This window comes from Tyto alba, unplaced genomic scaffold (genome assembly GCF_018691265.1).
Source record: "Tyto alba isolate M040663 unplaced genomic scaffold, T.alba_DEE_v4.0 Super-Scaffold_42, whole genome shotgun sequence".
Taxonomy (NCBI): Eukaryota; Metazoa; Chordata; class Aves; order Strigiformes; family Tytonidae; genus Tyto; species Tyto alba.
In genome coordinates, this window is record NW_024881318.1 from 7362943 (window position 1) to 7383302 (window position 20360).

The window sequence follows — 20360 nt, forward strand, 5'->3', positions numbered from 1 at the left end:
TCTGGAGCCCTGTCTCCCTCCCCAGGGAGCAAAGCAGCAGGACACATCCTTTGGAGGAGAAAAATGGTGGTGTCTGAGCCACCATAAGAAGAAGACCTTCCTCTTGGCCTACCCATGTCCTAGGAGAGATCATTCCCTCTCCCAGAACCTGTTTTTAAAAAAGCATTTTGTGCAAATGGGGATCAGATGGGTCAAGGGTGGGTTAAACTCACTGAGCCCACCCACCCCCATCAATCCCTGTGTTGGGGAGGATATTTCTGCTGGGACTTGACCTGGATGTTCCTGGCCAAAAGGCAGGGGCCAGGCTGTCCCACTGCTGAATCTCTGCCTGGTCATGGGCAAAGGAGGCCCCAGCAAAGGCTAGTGATGCTGAGACAGGAGTTAGGGGCATATTGCAGGTGCTGTTGATTGCTCTTGGATATTTGAAAGCTGCTGCATCCCACCAAAGCCCAGCCAGGGAAGTATTGCATCTTTATTTTCCGCGGCAGACACCACTGAAGAGACTGGAGCTTATTCAGGGCTGTCTGTGCCAGCTCACAAATAATAGCTCAGACTAATTCATTTTAGAAACCTTTATGGTAACTGATGGTTTTGAAGTGGAGCAAGTTGCTTAAATGAGCCCAGTAATCAACCTCATCAATGATCAGCTACTCACTGATGGGAGTAATAATAGCAGCCTTCAGTGGCTGTGTTCTCCCTCCTCACTGCAGACTGGGGCTACCAAGCTCTGAGCAAGGACAGAGCCGGGGGCTGGGAGCTCAAAGGAGGAGTAGAGCAGACCTCAGGAGGGATGAAGTGGGTGCCATGATCATGCCATCAGGCATGTTGCATCCCTGGGACCCTGCTCTCCAGACAGGAGAGCCCACAAGCAAAGTCTGGAGCATTTGCTTTTGCTGCGCTTATGCAGTGTCCTTGCAAAGCAGCAGTTCCCCAGTGGGTGTTTTGAAATAAAAAAAAAGGGTCAGGCTTTTGATCTTTCTGCTTTCCCTCCCACCCCAGTCTACCAGAGCTATGAAAAAACCCTCCCTGTCAATAGATTTGTCCCATTTTCAGGCAAATGTATGCTGCAGTGAAATAGGAGTTTTTCCCGTTAGAATGCTCTAGTCCCAGCGTTTCCAGCTGGCTCCAGTCAGCACCCACTTGCTGCAGATTTGCCAGAGATGCTGGTTTGACAGCATTGCTGCATCGCAGCAGTTTAATCCCTGCCAGCCCCTGAGCAAATTCACTGTGACACACGTGGGACCTGCACTGCTCCAAGCTTCCAGCCCCTGGGAGCAGTGAGGCAGCTCCTGGTCCACACACCGTCACTCCATGGGGCAAGGAGGAAAGATAAATCTTTACCTTACGCGTGAGATGTGCTCACATCTGGAAATAGTCACACATAGCAAGTAGCTACAGCCATGGATTGGGGTCCTGATGAAGCAGGAATTAACATCTTCAGGGTCACCACGTCACTGCGTAGGTGAGAAATGGGATTTCAGATACCTGGGTTGCCATCAAAATCGCTTGCCAACCCTGGAGAGGCATGTTCAACACAAAAGCTGTGCTGACCTCCAGGCAATGCTGCCCTAAAAAGGGCTGAGGGGGAGTTTGTTGCTACAGGGTCATCAACCTCACTGCCTCCCAGAAAGGCAACCTTGGCAAAGCATGAAAAAACTCTGCTTTTTTCTTCTAAATAGTTCAAAAAGGCCCCTTGTTTGTGCAAAATTCAACTCCACCCTGGCTCTGGGGAGTCATTCCGTTGCTGCAATAACTAATACTACAAAAGTAGTAAGGCAGAAGTAGCGTTTTTCAGAGGGCTGGATTTGCATTAAGCTGATAAAACCAACATGTTCTCGGACAAGTAGAGAACTGGGGAGGAAAAAAGCTAAAGTTGGCCTAGCTCTGTGCCTTTTGCAGGGCTTAGGCAATCTCTGTCTGCTGGGGCAGAGCACCCTAGAGCCACATGTTATGCAAATACACAGCTACTGCTCCCCCTGACACCCTCTACCTTTTTTTTTTCTTCTCTTTATTTCTTAATTGGTGGGATTTTAATGGATATGCCTTCATCCAGAAAACATGAATGTACATGAGAAGCAATAGCAAAGGACAAGGGTGGTAGCAGTCAGCAGGTGTCTGCAAAACCAGGGAATCCCATCGTCTCTGTCGTCCCCAACATTTTGGGAGCTCAATGAAGTGCTGTGTTTACAAAAGCACTTGGGTACTTCCAGTGAAAAACAGTATAACCAAGGAATGCTTTTCTGCGTTGGATACTAAGGGATACTGGTTGTCTCTTTCTGCAAGACAGAATAATTTTAAAATCTCTATGAAAATGTTGTGAAATGTTTTTGAAAGCATCATATACCTACACCAACTTTACGTGCATGAAGGCAGAATACCTGAGGACTGTGAAGTATCCATCTTATAGTCTCCCCTCCCCCATCTGTATGGGTAGAGGTCCATTCTGACACAGAAAAATATCTCCACTTAAAAAAACAACCAAAAGAAAAGTTACATTTACTGATGGCAGCGTACAGCTCTGAGCTGCAACCTGTGGGGCAGCTGAGGATTTAGGTACTAAAAAACACAAATAAGGGCTGAGCTTCCTGACCCTGGTCGGCTGCTGGGAGAGCAGATGCTTGCGGTGAATGAAGACGCTGCATCTCGGCCCGTGCCGTTACAGCTCGGTGGGCACAGCCCCTCTCCCTGCCCGGCACAGCCACCGTTCACCGCTCGCCGCGCTCGGCAGGGCTGTGATCAGATCGCGGCGGCGCGTTTGCTGCGGCAGCTCTGAAGCCAAACCGACGGCCACCTCGAGCAGCTCTCTCAGCACCGCGGCCGTTCGAAGGACATCAGCAAGATCTCAGCGGGCAACCGAGATTCTCCCCAGCTGGACCAGCAGATCATTTTTAACCCGTTTTCTGAATTTGTGAAAGCTTCCTATAATGGGAGCTTTGTATTGCCTGAATATGGCGCATCCCTTATGCAGCCTCGGCTGGATGCTGGAGGAGCCAGCAATTCCCTTTGGCGATGGGAACCAAATCTCTATGATCAGCGGCTGCCTGTCTCCAATGCTTATTTAGTCTAATCACATAGTCAAAGCCAGAGACTGGTCTCAGCCTTTCTACATGAAATGCATGAGGAGGAGCAGCTGAATCCTGACTGGGCAGGAGCAAAGACTGGCACTCTTCATTGTGGGAAAAAATAAAAGTGCAAGAGGATCTATGAAATGAGCTGTGCAGGCGGTAAAGTTAGGTGCATGGCCCATTGAATTCTCCTACGGGTTACAAAAGCATTGAAAATACCCTCAAGTATATCTGTATTAGTTTGGAGGATCTTTTTTTTTCTTTCAATAAGTTTGTCTTTCCTTAGTTATTAAACAGGAGACCCACAGGGAGAGAGATGCTTCTCCACTGGGAGGATGAAGGACCTGTCAGTATCTCTGCAGGACTTGCTAGAAATATCATACAGGCACCGTGGGTTGTGTTTAAAAGAGAAATTTCTCTTTAACAGGCAATTTCCAGTCTAGTTCTAGAAAGTGATTTTGGTGCCTAATCACAAAACTGGTGCCACAGGACATCACACGTGGTGGTGTGCCCAGCATGGAAAGCCTCATCTCACCTCCACCATGGAGCTCAAACACCAACAGCCTCTGCAAATCAGCTGGGAAGAATACTTTATACTCCAGCAGCGTCTCTTTTGCACATCAAAGTCCAAAGGTGTAAGCTGTCAAATAAGGGTTGACTCCAGCCCAAAGAAATAAGAAACGAGTGGTAAATGAAGAGCAAGCAATCACTCTGCCAGGTGACTTCTGTGTGACACAGGTTTATAGTTAGCAATGCAGTTTGTTTTATTAGTTATAAATAAAGTACAAAAAATCCACCAAAAGTGAATCTAAGCATTTACACAATTTCTAATGTTTTTTTATTTCTTCAATGCACTATTGCTTTAATATTAATAATAAATATTCTTCTAACTTTCTTCTATAAAATAGTCTATGTAACAAAATGTTGCACAGCACAACAGAACAGCAGTAGGAGTACAAAAATGTGGGTGATCCTTTCACCAGCCCCGGTCATTAAAGGACAGGATTTTTGTTCGCTTGTTCCTTGTTTTACTTATCCCTTTTACAGTGTCTTTGAGGGGGAGGAAACAACCGACACCCATCCCCTCATGGCTCAGAACCGCAGTTCCAGGCTACAGGGGAGGAGTGTTACAGAGCAGCAAGGAAATCAACACAGACAGGTTTAACACCCAGGGTAAGGCAAAGTCAACAAAGCAGAGCAGCACCCTGAAGGGACAGAGAAGAAAAAAATTAAGGTACAGTCATTTTGTGCCTTTCTAACCTGAAAGAGAATTGCATCCAAAGCCTTTCTGGGGGGGGGGGGGGGAGCGTGTACGGCCACTGGTTGAGCACATGCATCGAACCCCACTTCTGTCCACACGTGGCCGAGCATCTGCAGTGACCAAGGGCGGTTATGGCTTAAAGCTTAAAATGCTATCAAAAGTGCTCCGATGTTCTTACAAAGCTCGAGCACTTGATGCTCAGGATCCTTTCGGGAAAGGGCAGTGCGCTGTGAGAGTGGCAGGGGTGGGGGGTCCTTGGCCACCGCTGCTGGAGCAAGACATCAGCTTGGGGCTGACCCCCTCCCTGGGGACAGGAGGGCTCCAGTGCGGGCCCCAGCTCTACAGTGGATCCCAAATCTCCAGGTTGAGGTTTCCCCCTTAACGGGGGTGGTGGGGGGGTGGGGATGAAACCAGCTGATCAAGAAGATCAGCCTTGAGGGCTTCTGCTCCTTGGACGTTTCACAGCTGGGTCGTGGCAAACGCTGGTGGCCAGACGTTACAAAGGGACGCCGAATTGCGCCCGCGTCCGTCCCAGCCCCTCTCAGTTAGGCCAGGAGTCAACCCTGAAAAATTGCAGTGAATCCCTCAGTTTTGTTGCTTCCAAACTCAAGTTGCCTCCTTCATCCTCCCTGCAGTGCCCACAGGGGTGAATGCACAGAGGTTGGAAAGAGCCAGCCTGAGCGCCAATAGGCACCAAAAATTGGACAGAACCACCATGCCTGGGCTTTCTTCCTCGGCTTTTGAAGCAATTTGCAGAGTCTTGCACTAAATGCATGCATTGCCCCGAGCACAGCCTTGTAGCCGGGGCTCGCTGGGTATTATTGCAGGGTAACACATGCAGCAAGAGCAGGAGCATCCCCAGCAGCCTCAGGGACAGGGCAGTAGCAAAAACTGACCGAAACATTTTGGTTTTGCAGAGCGCTGTTAATCACCTTCAATGTGCAAGGACACAAATGAAAGGATCACCAGAGTTTGATTATGAGTGCAAATAATATTCATATATATGTGCTAAACACAGTCACTATATTGCAGTTTTCCACTATGTCACAGCATACAGAATCAAAGGTTTGCATTTTTATGGAATGTATCCAAGGTAACAGCACCACAGTAATACAGTTTGTAATCACACACCCTGATTTTTTTCTCTTTTTTTTTTTTTTTGACAAGATAAGCATTACCCCCCACATCCCATGTTTAATTTTTTTTAAAGTACCGACGCATGCAAAGCATTCCATTCCCAGAAACAATGCAAAAATGAGGTAATAGGAGTAATAAAAAAAATTAGTATTAATTTCTAAATAAATAAATTATAATTAAAAATGCAAAAAAACAACTATAAAAATAATTAAATAAGAACCCACAATATCTACAAGTTAGTCATAAATTATGATTGTTAAATATAAGGCATTTAAACTCACAAAACCCTGTAAACTATCAATGTTTTGTTCCTAGAGATTTTTTGTGGTTTGTTTCATTTTGTTTTTAAACTCATCCTATTATCGCAACCTACTCGTACAAATTATTTAAACGTAAAGGAACCTGACACACTGATGCAACTCCAGACGCTGTAAATTCGCACGCACCTTGGAATCAGTCACTCACACGAGACCACGGGAGTTTGGTGCTTTTCTTCACCAAAGGTTTTTTTTTTGTTGTTTTTTTTTTTTTTTTTTTTGTTTTTTTTTTTTTTGTTTTTTTGTGTGTGTTTTTTTTTTTATTTTGTTTTGTTTTTTTTAAAAACTGTGCTTGTTCATTAGGCAAATAGTAATACTTTCGCATAGGCTTTAAGAATACACGCGGTTCGGAAGCGCTCCTCATTCCCTGCCTACCTGGCCAGCGTCCCAATCGCTCCCTTCCTCCCCCTGCTTCACCCCCAGCTCACGCCTGGACAGACCAGACCGGCTTACAGTGTGTTTTACCAGCAAAGCCTTGCTTTGCTTGTCCATATTATTAGTAATATTGGTATTATTTTTAATGCTGCTTCAATCTGCTGCTGCTGGAGCAAGCCCCACAGGTATTGATGGACCACTCCTTGACCCATGGACATTGGGGCTGGGACCACCACAACCCCCAAGAAGACATTGCTTGTGCTGAGTGGCAAATACATAGTAGAATCACAGAATCACAGACTGGTCTGGGTTGGAAGGGACCTTTAAAGGCCATCTAGCCCAAACACCCCTGCCTGGAGCAGGGACATCTTCAACTCAATCACATTGCTCAGAGCCCTGACCAACCTGGCCTGGAATGCTCCGAGGGATGGGACATCCACCACCGCTCTGGGCAACCTGTTCCAGTCTCTTACCACCCTCATTGTAAAGAATTTCTTCCTGCTGTTTTCCTTATGTGCCATCATGTGTCTCCCTCCACTCCCCCTTACCTGCATGGGCTCCTGCATTCTCATACTCTGTGGGGCTTCCCTCTTTCCCTCCCTTCTGTTGGGGGAAAAAATAAACCTCTGGGGTGCCTCTGAGGTTGTTTTCAAATTATGGCTCACGGGAATCCTACCATCTCTCAGATAGTAATTTATGATTGTTTCTACTTGGAGAGCATCACTTGACTCCAGTGAAATGGAAGCTCAGGGGTGCCAGAAACCATCCCCATCGCATCAGCGTTTTCAATATATAGTGTTCCTGACTAATTCCCCTTGCTCCCATGTGTCCCTCTTTTGCTCTCCTACTATCCAAAAAAACAAAACAAAACAAAAAAAAAAGCAAGCATTTTAAATTAAAAAGAAAAAAAGGGGGCTAGTTGTGAATATTGGTTCTCCGGAGGGTTTTCAGTTTGGTCCCTGCAGCTGGCATGCTGAGGTCTTTATTTCAGGGATCACCACATCTCACTCCTCCAGGCTCAAAGCAGCCGTACAGATACAGCCTGAAACATGTATACAAACACATGTGGGTGCAGGTGCATGTGTTTCGAGGCAGGGTCACAACCCAGCCCCTCCGAAAAGAACCAAATCCTGCTTCCAACCTGCCTTCCCCTCCCACACTGAAATGCTCATGGCCTCAGCAGGGCCTTGTGAGCATCGGGAGTTTTCTCCCATCCTGTTATCAGAGATGCTTTTGCATGGGAGGGGAGTTGGTGGCATACATCTGTTAGCTCCTCTCTGGCATTATTATACCCCAGAGCACAGCTACAGACACTGACTCCAGGAACCATCGTTTTGGATCAGTGCTGAAGCCAGCCAGCGTCACCGCTCACAGGAGAAAGCATCATGGACAACAGCAAACAAGAAGACAGCCCTTCCTTGGATTTTGATATGCCAAGCTACTTCATTAGGGTACAGAAAAAAAAGGAAGAGCATCTACCCCATTATTGTGCCCCTACAGAAAGTGTCCAGCACCAGCAGATAAGCAGGAATGAAGCTTCTTCTTATTGCTTCATTCATTTCATTTCCAATTTTTTTTTTTTTTAAGCTTCTCTAAATTTGAAACACACTGCAAACGCAAGGAGAGGAAGAACATGCGGCTGAGGCAAAGAGCCCAACCTTTCTGACTGTAAACAGGATTTTGCTTTTTTGCCTCTTCCCCCCCAAGGGTGGGAAAGTTTGGCATCTTTATTCCCCTTCTGTAATGTATTAATCAGGCACCAAAATAAGGAATCTATGAAAAAATATTTGGTGCAAATTAGGTAACAGCAACATGTCCACCACAAGATGAGTAGGGCATCAAACACAACATTTCTTAAGCTAACATGCTCCAGCTGCCATCCATAGAAATAGCTAAAGGACCCCTAACATGTTTCTACGTATTCGAGAGGTATATATACAATCCTCATGAAATGCAGGATTGACAGGCCAGACTACCACAACTAGTTCCTTCATGTTCAACACTAAATCTTCTGCAGCACGGGGTCTCTGAGCTCCGGGAATGCCAGCTCCCTTTCACCGGGCCCGTATCCTGCGTATGTGCAATATCTCCTAACTCTAGATATTGTACCGCCACCTCCTCCTCCTCCTCACTAACGTGCCTGCAGACTTTTCCTCTCAATCAAATGGCTCAGAAGGCAAAAATTTTGCTGCAAGGGTTTATGGCCATACGACCTGGTAAGGAAAATGGTGTGTCCAGCCAGTCCTTTCAGCTGTCCGAGCCGAGCTGTGTTTCAATGTCCACCCTGCAGATCGGGCACTTCTTGCTGGTGGCCAGCCACTGGTCCACACACACTTGGTGGAAGAGATGCATACAGGGCAACCGCCTGCAGAGAGAGAATTACCACCCCGTTAGGATGGAGGAGGTCCAGGGGACCACAAAGAGCCAGAGGGCAGCAGCCGGGGCTGCTTTAAACATGGAGAAGCACCGCTGTAGAGACACCACTGCTGCCTAGGTCCTACAGCCTTCCCCAGCCATACCAGCTCACACAGGGCAGTAGGTCAGAGATGGTGCCCTTTTTGGCTAAAAGCCCTTGAGAAAACCCCACACCCTCATGAATTAAGCTGTTCCAGTTATTAATTACACTGTCCGCTGCTTTTTAACCTTTCAGGACTACTAGAGTTATACTTTAAAGCCTCTTGGTTCTTCATCACTGCAGTTCATTAGCAGTCAGGTGTGTCCCCACCACTCCTGCGTGGGTGTCTGGTGTTCCCCAGGGAATGTGGTTTCTTTTCATCTACATCACCCTTGCTATCTCTTCATTCACCCTCATGAGCCAGAGGGACCCTGAGCCACAAGGACCTACAGCAAGAGGGACAGAGTTTTTCTTGATGGTTTAAGGCAATCAGAGGGTGAGGAGCAGGACCAGGTAGTGCAGCTGCACTACCCACCTGCAGCTTCTTCAACCGTGGTAGCTCAGGCCCTTGCAATTGGCTGTTCTCATCCTCTGCCACAGAGATTTGACTCAGCCAAGAGCCTGGGGGCATCTGTGAGGGATAATTGGGGCTTTGTTGTTGGCTCAGGACAGCTCCCTGGGACCGTGCGGGCAGAGTAATCTCACTTACTCTATAATAAAGCAGCTCTGTCCTGGCCACAAGCCAAACTCCCCTGGACTTCACACCCACACTCTCTTTTGTTGTCCTTTGGTCATCTGTCAAGCTCAGATGTGGATGTCCCAAGCTCCAGATGGCTGTCTGAGACCTGGGAGCCATCCTTCTCTGACACTTGCCACCTGGTCCGTTGGCACAGCCTTGAAGCAGGTGATCCAAACCCAAGAGATACTATAAAACCTTGGCCTTCCTGCTGCTGCAGAGCTTTTTCTATCAACAGCCCATACCAACATCCATTTAAATGACATTTGTGTTCCCAGACACTACAACAGCCCAGGTGACTTTGTCAGGACAGGAACAGGGACAATCTCACCAGCACATGGCAACATTAATAAACACAACACAGATGGCATCAAGAGGCAGAAGAGCAGATGGAAGGATCGTACCTGACGTCTTCTCCATCTTCAAGCATGGACAGACAAATTGTGCATTTCTCATCAGTGTCTGACTCCTCTCCATCCTCTTGCTCACCTTTGCCCTCCTGCGGTCTTCTCTGCAGCAAGGTTACAGACATGATTTGGTTAGGACTTCACTTTCTAATGCTCTCCCAAGCCTGAGTAGTTGCAGGAGGACAAATAATAAGAGCTTCATCTATCAGCCAGATCCTCCAGCTTGGGGAAGTCAGCCCAGCCAAAACAGCCAGTGAGGGGAGGATGCCACCAACATGCTGTTGGTCATCACGTCTCCTCCTGGGGCCAGTAGCAGTGGGGCTGGTGGTAGTGCCCCAAGGAGCAGCCTGTCTTCTGTTGCACTAACACAGCCCTCTGCTACCTCTTCTCTCCTCCTTGAACTGGGGATGGACCCATCATCTCCTTTGCTGGAGGCTTCTCCTGGAGAAGTGGGGCCACCACTGCCAGAAAGGACAACCACTGTGCCCCATTCCAGCTTGGCCACTGGCCTAGCCCCACTCTGCACCACGGGGCAGTGCTCAGCATGTTAGATCTGCCCTTTTCTCTTCCCCCCACATATCCATTCCTATTGATGTAATTTTTCTGGATCCACTGGAGATCTGGTCAGAGGAAGCACAGCAGGAGTTGACTCACTTCCAACTTGGACAGTGCAATGTCCCTACTTGTTAGTGCCCAGCCAGGAATGACCAACGTGTGAAATTGCTACGCAGACAAGCACTTTTCTCATTTTCTACTTACCACGACTCAAAACCATGGCACCAATTTCCTTACGAGCAGGAGAGCAGCTCCAACAGAGGAGACACCTCTTGCAAAGCAAGGGGAGGAGAAGCTCCCCCACGCCATGGAGTCAGGACCCTCATGGCAGGGCGTGCGGGCAGCGCTGCTTGCATGCAGAACGGGGCAAATTTGCATGCATGAAACCCCCTTGGTGTGTGCACTTTCTTACCAGTTGCGGACAGGGGGGAAATTGTACCCACGGGGTGGGAGAAGGTTGAGACCCTTTTGAAAATTTGGGCTGCAGCTTCCTAGCCTAGAAGTGAGAAACATCCAGCTGAGCTAAGCCGTTTCAGCCCGGTAGCCCCACAAGATATTAAAGCACCAATTCTGGATTTTACACTCCTCTCCCATTTCAGGGAATATTTCGATTAACAGTGCCGGTTTGCCAACGCTAAGGATTGCTACCCACCGAAGTTCTTCCTTCTGTCTGCTCCAAGCCCACAACCCTTGGCCGACTGAGAGGGGCCGGCAGTTGGGCAGCAATTCTGGGGCACTCACCTTCTTGTACTTGTGGGGGAAGGTGAACCTCTCAATGGTATTCTGGACGGCGCCCCGGCTCACGCTGCCCAGCCTGTCCTCCAGCTGCAGTAGCTCCTGCGGCACAGGAACAGTAGCAAAGCACCATCAGCATTCCTCCTGGGGCATGAGGTCCCACCACCCCAGCCTACCTGCTGGGGACCAAGGCTCCCTCTTGCCCTTTCCTTGGCAGAAATGTCCATCAAACCCAAATCAGTCATTCTTTAGTGATGGATTTGAGCCCTGGCCCTTGGACCAGTAACTGAGAGTTCAAGGCAGAGGGCAGAGAGTTGGATATTCAATATTTCAGAAATTAGGGTGGAATCTGAGCTCTGTTTGGCAGGCTGGGAAACAAAACCCCACAGAACTGAAGCACTTTGTTCACAGACATGAAGCGAGCCAGAGTCAGCCTGAGACAGACCCAGACACCCTGGAGTAAACCATCTTTTACAAAACTCACTCAAACCCTTTGCCTGCCAGTTACTACTAAAATTACTGCAAAACTCAACGCAATTTCCATGCCGCAAATCAGTCTTACAAGTTTATGCCAGAGCTTGCATAGATTCCCAGCACTTCAAAATTTGATAATAATTCCAGTCCCTGGGCTACGTACTTCATAGCTCTCCCGCACAGCGGATGTGTGCCTGCTTGGGTTCAGTCCCTGAAGAGCGAGTAGCTGAAGCTGAGGATAAGGGTAATTTCTGATTTCATGAACAACCTGCGAGAAGTTAGGAAGAAAAATAAAACCACCTGTACTTGCACATAGAAATGCCTTATGTACCTTGATTTAAATATAGTATTTTAAAAATTCAAAATGAAAGAGCGGACTGACACCTTCCCCAGTGAAACCCTTTAATAACCAAAATATTAGGTTTTATTAAATAGATGAATGATAGCTAAGAACACACATTTCTTCTGAAATAAACTATCTGTTATAATAATTCCTGTTTTATCTATAACATTGCAGTTCTAGAATCTCAACATGGGTTAGCTTAAAAAGACATTTTATTTTATTTAGTTTTAAATGGGTGAATTTCTCTTCATCCAAGCTTCGATTTTTTAAACCTTGCTGTAGCACACAGTTGTCAGGGTCTGACTATGGGTATGAGACAAAAATACCCTTGTGTGATTTTTTGCGGATGCTTTAATGACTAGCAGCGTTTGGCATGGCTCAGTTCAAATACAGCACCCTGCTAGGAGAAGGGCCAGCAAATGACCCCAGTCAGCCCAGGTTTTTGTCAAACCCCATCTCCACCTGTTCAAGAGGTCATGCAAAACCTTTACAGATGGCATCAAGGCTGACGTAGATAGCAATGATGTGATGAGGGATGGCCCACAGGGCTGAGCCCAGAGAAGGGAGTCATCTACTTCCAATTGTCTGTATACAAAAAGTCCTGGGATCCTGCATTTTTTTTCGAGTATAATAATATTATTAGTAATAACTGCTGAGTCTATCACATTCTGCCCAGGTTTTGCGAACCATCTTGTGAGCACAGTGTTGCGCGTGATGGACTGAATCTTTCCAGAGCAGCTGAGCTTTTCTTTCCTTTCTCTAATCCAGAGTGCAATGATGCAACATTATACTTTCAGACACTCCCTCCCACAGCCGGAGATAAGTGGGATTCACAGAAGACAGGTGATAGAAAGATAGCAGCCTTTATTTTGACTGCCTTCTGGCAGACAATGCATAAAACATTTCTCGGTAAAAAGCGTTTCACTTACCATCTGTGTTGAGGATGTGCTTCTGGGGAAATGGTGCATCCGAGGTGTAGCTAAGTAATGCTGATAGGGCTGAGGGACTGGCCGGACCTGGAACTGGGTGTGAGTCAGTCCCGCATCGACACTGAGGTCCCTGTGGGCAGGAGGATGAGGATAGGGCTTTGACTGTATGTATGGTTTTATTGTGTGGCCTACAGCAAATCAGATCATGCTCATGGCAGAGGACAACCTCCGCTGGTGGCTCTGGGCTGCTGTGGGTTCCTCAGCCTGGGTGATGATACTGCTTGGAAGGGAATTTCCTCTAATTTGACTAATTGCCCAACAGGCCAGCATGAAGGAGTGAGGGGGGTTGTTTTATACCAGTTAGCATTTGTGTTATCTGGGGTCATGACCTGCACAGACACAGCCTGCTAATTTCAGAGCATTTTCATGGCTCTGATCAGTACCCAAGCTTGGTAACTCAACCCGGGCAGACCAGGTCCTCCCTGTACTGCCATCACTGCAAACAATTACATTTTATCTTGAATATTTTGCAGGAATACAGCCAATTACTCTGGTGACATAGTGATGAACCATCCTGGGTAGTTGTTAGGAGCCAGATACACATTGTCCGGGGACTTTTTGATGTGCCTGTGCTCTCCTTTGAAATGTCTCAGCCCAGGTCATGATAGGACTCGGGGAGATAAGAGGCACTGCACCTCACCTGAACCCAGCCTCAGGGAACTCCAGAACTGCTGCTTGTGCAGAAAGCATAAAGGTTTTAAGAAATTCTGGATGAGACTGCTGTAAGAAAGCATGTCAGACAACCAGCTGGCCAAAGCCAATGAAGCAGGACATCCCCCAATGGCCCCACTTGCCCTCACACCACCTGGCCTGGGCAAGAAGAGCTGAGGCTCAGCTTGGTGAATTTGGGCACTTTTTTCCTCCAGGAAAATAACCCAGCTCAATCCCAGGATTTGACATAACCAAGATCCTGGTAAACCCTACAGCTCTGCCCAATCCAGCACACAGAGACAAACTGCAACCCCATCCCCACGCCATGGGGGGTGGGGGGTGGGAGGAGACCTAGAGCAGCATCTCTATCTGTGATCCAATTAGCTGATCCCTTGTCTCTACAGCCAGAGAGTCTCTTGGCAAACAAGTGCTTTGAATGTCATTCACTTTATCATAATTACAAAAGCCAGTGCTCTAATAACCATGGTCTTCACATTTGCCAGCGCAAAGCTAATTAGAGCACAGAGGTGGCTTCTTGTTTTGAACTTCTCTTCCCTTGCGTGGAGGGCAGTGGCAGTGAGCACCACGGCTTGTTAGGAGCAACTCAGATGTGTCCTCCAGCAGCTGAGAAACGACTTTCACCCAACAGTAGATAATAGACATAAGGGGACAATAAATACAGAAATCCTTTACCCAGAACAGCCCATGCACCAGGAAGCAGCTCCAGTGCTCTAGCTGACCCTAATAAGACACCCTGTACCAAGTTGAAGTAAGGAGAGGGACTATCTTTTCTGGCCCTGTGCTAGCCACGTGCTAGACAAACAAAACCTGGCAGAGGATAAAACACAGCAGGAGACTGTCAGGAACACATCCAGCGTAAGAATCTGCAGGACTGGGTACTTTCCAGCTCCTGTGTCACAATTTTGGAGATTTATCCAGTTGCTTAAGACTGTTCCCAGGTGGACGGAAGACCCAACTGGAAATCAGGAGGCTTTATGTCTGCTCCCAGCCCTGTCACTGGCCTTGACCACTTCCTCTCTGCCTTCCCATAGTCTCTCTCTACAAAATGGATGTGATAATCCACAAAGTGCTTTGAGATCAAGGACTGAAGAGGTTTCTCAAAGATGGATGGCCATTATTAACTTGCACAAGTAATTGCAATAACAGCACTGCTGAACTGTTTGTGCACTGGTGCATGTAGAGCCTTAAAATTGGATGTCAAGGCCCCTGAAATGATGCTGTGGGTCTACAGAAAGTCCAAAGCAGAGTAGTTCATGGAATGGTGTTTTCCCAGGGTTTGAGGGTGAATAAGCAAAGCACATTATCTGAAGAAAACCAAAACCAACCACCACCTTCTAGCCTGTATTATATGGATGACTATACATCATCTGGATGCTCAGCTGTGAGGTTCAAGGGCTGTGATGCTTATGGTACATGGGCTGCCAACAACCAAAAAGTGAAGGATAAGGCTCCAGATAACAGATTGGGTGGTCGTCACTAAATGCATATGCAAAAGATGATTTAAGGAACCAAATGAGACTTTATTTATTCTTCATCAGAAGATTTTTAATCGAGGCTGGGCTGTCTGGGATGGTTGAGTACCTTTAGATCTTCCTTCCATCCCCATTTCCCGTGACAGTGCATACCTACTGCATCTGAGCTGCTGCTCGTGTGGTGGTAACAAGTTAGAGGAAAGTTTTTATGTCTGTCACTGGGCAAAACTGTACATGTGCCCCAAAGGGAAGTGAGTCATCCAAATATATATACACAGTATATGAATTCTGTCATCCCCACTCTTTAAGTTCTATAAGGCTATGGAACAACACAGGAGGAAAAAGGAGGGAGGAGGAGAAGAACATAAAGAGATTTTTTATCAGATCCTTCTAATGATTATAATTAAACACTCTGTGCTGAAAGAGAGGCAGAAAGAATGGCTCTATCCAGATGGTACGTGAACCGCTTTGCAAACTGATCTGAACAATGTCATCCTGGCCAAATTCAGCTCACAGTGGTATCAGTAATGGGAACACCTGAGAAGAAAACAGAAGAAGGATCTGGCCATATTTTAGGTTGTGTATTATTACCCGGGAGGGGGAAAAAACCCCCTGTGCTAAAAGGACTCTCTATTTGCAGAGCAAAGTGCTCAGATGCTAGGAAATGGCATAATTAAGATTTCCTATGCAGTTTTATTTCGGTCCCTGTGTGCATACACATTGCGATTGCGTATAATTACATGTTCACATGCTATTTTTTCCATTCAGTGCACAGAATGGACTTTGCTTAGCTAACAAGCAGCTACTCAGAACAATGTTTTTATTTTCTTATTCTTCTAAGTAGGGCCCCATACTTTATTAACTGTGCAAGAGCTCAAAACCTGCTCTAAAAACGAAACGATCTATTCCCTGCTCAGTTTTTCCAGGGTATTGAACACTAGAGTGGGAGAACGATTAACAACAATTAATTCATTCACACCACCCTGCAGGGCAGGGCAGCATGGTTCTCCCTAATTTAGAGCACAGAGGACGTTGTGGTCACTGGGTTTTTGAGTGCCTGGTGGACAGCAGAAGATCTAGTTCAGTCAGAGATGGTGGTCTACAGGAAAAAGACCCTGTCTGTGCCCTGCAGCAGGAAAAGTCCCTGGGGAAGATTAATGTTTGGCTGCACTCTACATCCATGGCTGAAGAGCTAAGGGCAATATCAATGCCTCAGTGTTTTCAGATACATGCATGATGCCTCAGTGTTATCAGATACATGCATAAAGGCTTTAGCACTCACTCATGGCCCTCCCAGAGATGAGTTTTCCCACTGCACACTCTCCAATTTGTATCTGTCGAGCAGAACCATTAGCTGTCATGAAAGCATCGACCCATGATGACATTCACCAGACCTTGCAGCCATCCCAGGACTTTTTGAACACCTCATTCAACACACTAGCTATATGTGGAAGACTTACCAGTCCGTGCCTTCGGCTAGGTACCTGGGCTGGGGCCCCATGGGTTGTGGAGTTTGCAGTTGGTGGCTGAAGTCGAAGCTGGGGTGTAGACGGTGAGGCTGAACAGACATGCGCTCTTGAGCCCGCCTGTGGGGAGGAGACCAGAAAGAAAGTCAGCCACATGAAGAGCACTGGTACATGCAGCTCCTGCTCCGAGCCTGTGTCAGTAAACCAGGGGAAAACCCAGATGGTTGGGCTTGTGACTGTGTGTCCAAGAGAAGAGTCCAGGCAGGTGTCAGGGATGATGGGAAGAGGAATCCAGAGCTATGCTATTTACTCATGGTCACCACAGACATAACACAGACCTGCACTCTCACTCCCTGTGGCATCCACATATGCTCAGTTTACAGGGCAACATGGAGAGAAAAAAGAGGGAACCAAATAACTTCTTCCTTAGCAGCTTTGTGCCACTCGCACTATTTTCTTTTCCTCCACTGTCAGCCCCATAAACAACACACTAGATAAAACGTGTCCCTGCTTCAGCCGTTATCCATCATCATAAAGAAGCTGCAGGATGTCTCATCGCCCCGTGCAGTTCATAAACTCCTGGGGAACCTCATTCATAACAGAATTACTCAGGAGTAACTGAAAGCAGAATTTACTCTCTCTGGCCTTTGCCAACATTTCTCTGGGTGATGGACAGGCCAGGCTGGCATCCAGCTCCTTCTCCCCCCACCTCTGCTGACTTTGCAGGCAGGGAAAGGAAAGTGATAGAAAATATAACAAGATATTTGAGTCTCTTCTCATTATTATTACTTATTTGAACTACTCAGGGGAAGATCATGTGCTACTTGACCAGTGTCCACATTTGGAGAGAGATGAAGTGGATGCATAAGCAAGATTTGCATTACAGACCGACTCATACCCTTGCCCCCTGTCAAGCCCCAACTTACCAGTGGAGCCATCACAAAGCAAATCTAATGAGAAAACACTAGAGGAAATGGGGCAGGGAATTATTAGATAAAGAATTTTTCATGCAAACACAGCCTTTTGAATGTGTGACCCAGTTTCCCATTACTGGGACCTCATGCCCCACACCTGTAAGGTTTCCAACACCCTCTGAAAGCTGTGCTTTCGGAAACAGGCAGTGGGACTGGGCAAGAAGTTCCTGCCATTTTCCGCACCACAACCCACTTGCAAATGTAACTCTGACAGCATTTACCAAAGCAGCTTCTGCGTGAAATTGTGTTCCTTGCTTTTATTTGAATTCAGCTTATGACTAAGAGATAAACACTTGTATCATCAATGCCTCAGCTTTACACCTATTTGCTATCCAGTTATTAACTAATCATTAAATTGACCTAAAATCCAGTTTATGCAAAAAAAAAAAAAAAAAAAAAAAAAACCAAGGATGAGAAGAACATGCAATTTTCAGACAGAAAGGGTATGGAAAGAAACTGTTTTCTGCCTGTAGCATTCTTTCCAAATGAAGCATTATCATGAAGACTCATCCTCTGATTTTTGATCCATGGGTACAACCCACAAATAGCTTCCATGTGTTCCCCCCAAAAAGCACTCCTCTCCTGTGTGCTATCTAAACCCCTCCCTTTAGAAGCACAATAAGGGCAAGGCCAGGCATCCATTTACACCTCTGCTGAGTTACAGTGATTCTCTCTGAAGCTGTCAGCCCATTAAGAGTTTAGACTCCTTTCTGTAACTGAACGTGCTTCAGGTCAACAACATCATTTCCTCATAGAGCTGGGAAGCCTACCTAGACCCAGAGAAGCAAACTCTTCATGTGCAAAACCTGACAAGAAAGGTGGGTACAATCTCTTACACAGTTTTGAAACAGCAGCTACGAGGAGGTAGCTCGTGCATGCAGTCTATCACTCGCTCTGCCACGCAGGACAAGTTGACTGGAACACCAAGGTGTTACCACCGTGCTTCTCCCATGAGTGGCAATAATAGCTGACCTTGGGACATACTAGATGAGCACAGTATGGATCCCCGTGGGAAAGGTACACCTGCAGCTACAGCCTGCCTTGCGCCTTCCCTTCTGGTTGCACCCTGCTGCGTTTTGGGGGTAGACAGACGAACTCGTGAAGAAATCCTGATGTTGCCAGCACGCCCTGCCAGGGTTTCGCAGAAGCCCCTTTGCTGAAGCGAAGCCGACGCGGCTTCCCTCAGGATCCTTCGGGAAGAGTTGAGAGAGCCCCTTACCTGGGATGAGGCATGAGCCGGCGGTGCTGTGCCTCGAGGAGCTGCTGCTGGAGGAGGTATTGCTGGTGTAGCGCCTGAGGTAGGAAGGAGGGTCCGGCCACGTCCTGGAAGGGCAGGGCTGGCACCGGTGCCAGCGGCTGGTGCGCGGGGGCCATGTGGGGAGTCAGCCCCGGCTGGGGCTGCACCGCGTGAGGCAGGGCGAAGTCGGCGGAGAGCTGAGGCTGGGGACCCAGGTGGAAGTGTCGGCAGGAGGTAGCATGGGGATGCTGGGACCTTTGAAAAGGAGCACCTGGAAGAGAAGAGCGCGGCTGTCATGGGGGCCCCCGGCGGACAGGGCAGCCCAGACCAGCGGTTGCCCACCCAGGGCAAGAATTGGACAAACAGCTGTTTCTCTCCTCTGCCAAGAGGGTTAAAAAAAGAGAGAACAGGTCAGTCATCTTCCATTACATGGGAAAACGTTGATTTTGACTAATAGTTTTTCTTCTCCAAAAACCATTGGAATCAAAACATAGGTTTGTGTTCAGAATTACTTTTTGGCTCCAAATTGAAGTGTATACTCATGAAAACTGCTTCAGCTTGTTTTGGTTTGCCTGTCTTAAAGAGAAAAATAACAAAACTTTGAGTAGGGCCTGTGGCAATAGGAAAAGGGGTAATGGTTTTAAACTAAAAGAGGATAGATTCAGACTAGATATAAGGAAGGGATTTTGTACGATGAGGGTGGTGAAACACTGGCCCAGGTTGCCCAGAGAGGTAGTAGATGCCTCAATCCTGGAAAAATTCAAGGCCAGGTTGGATGGGGCTCTGAGCAACCTGATCTAGTGGAAGGTGTCCCTGCCCATGGCAGGGGGGTTGGACTAGATGGCCTTTAAAGGTCCCTTCCAACCCAACTTGTTCTATGATTCTATGAAAAAGCCTCAACACTTTAGAAAAGGAAAAAAAATAATCTGTTTTCTAAAATATGTTTTCATGGGTTATGAGCTCACTGAAGTTCACAAAGCTTGATGACTTTCCATTCAATTCAAAGTACTACTTTGCCTGTTTAAAAATGTCTCATAGGCAAGGAAATAATCTCTGCTCTAAGAAACTGTCTTGCTGACTGCAGGATGTTTATGAGACACCTTCCACCTCTGAGAGATGGGATTAAGACCGTGCGTCTTCTCTGAGAAACTTCACAATCCTGTCCTCATGAGCTGCATGCAGGGAGAGAGCGGCTGCAGGAAACACAACACGGACTGCTATGAGCAGCCATGAAACTGATGGGAATGAGGAAGAAATGAGGTGTGAAAGATATCTTTAATGGAGGCTTTTTGCAAAACATCTGGCACTGGCTTGTACCTCACTCAAGATTCTTGCTTGGATAGGCCCTTGGCCCAATCCAACACATTAATTCCTACATTCCTGGAGCATTTACAGGCATCACAGTAAAATTTTGGCTCTTAAACTAGGGAAAGAGTCAATGCAAGAGGTGAAGGATGAGACTCAAGTGAGGCTATTAGAGGATCATCCCCAGGATAGGTCACCTACCCTTTTACATGGTATTTTGAACACATAATCTTCCTAAAAAACACCTCTTTCTTTTTTTTTTTAACCTTTGGGAATGGCACAAAATATCCAGGAACAGCACCAAGAGACACTGAGTGTCATCCCAAGGCACAGGCACACACATCATTCCTTCTTTGCCCAGATCCCTTCTGCTCACTTCTCCCTTCTGCTGACAGGTAGGGTCAGTCCACCACAGCAGCTCAGGGAGCCCCACGTGCTTTCTGTT

General features: G+C 47.2%; 1 protein-coding gene across 6 annotated transcripts in view; it reads right to left on the minus strand.

The window, feature by feature from the left end:
- Positions 1–3804: 3804 nt before the first annotated feature.
- The window catches only part of RNF165 (ring finger protein 165), a 52319-nt gene continuing 35763 nt past the window's right edge, over positions 3805–20360 (minus strand). For 5 of the 6 annotated variants that reach the window (XM_042804729.1, XM_033011186.2, XM_042804732.1 and 2 more), the window contains exons 2-8: positions 18593–18881; positions 16394–16519; positions 12730–12859; positions 11621–11725; positions 10990–11085; positions 9691–9797; positions 3805–8520 (exon numbers count right to left, since the gene is read on the minus strand). In XM_042804729.1, the coding sequence (XP_042660663.1) occupies positions 8403–8520; positions 9691–9797; positions 10990–11085; positions 11621–11725; positions 12730–12859; positions 16394–16519; positions 18593–18881 (971 nt within the window). In that variant the 3' untranslated portion in view covers positions 3805–8402. The other variant, XM_042804731.1, reaches the window with a different exon arrangement.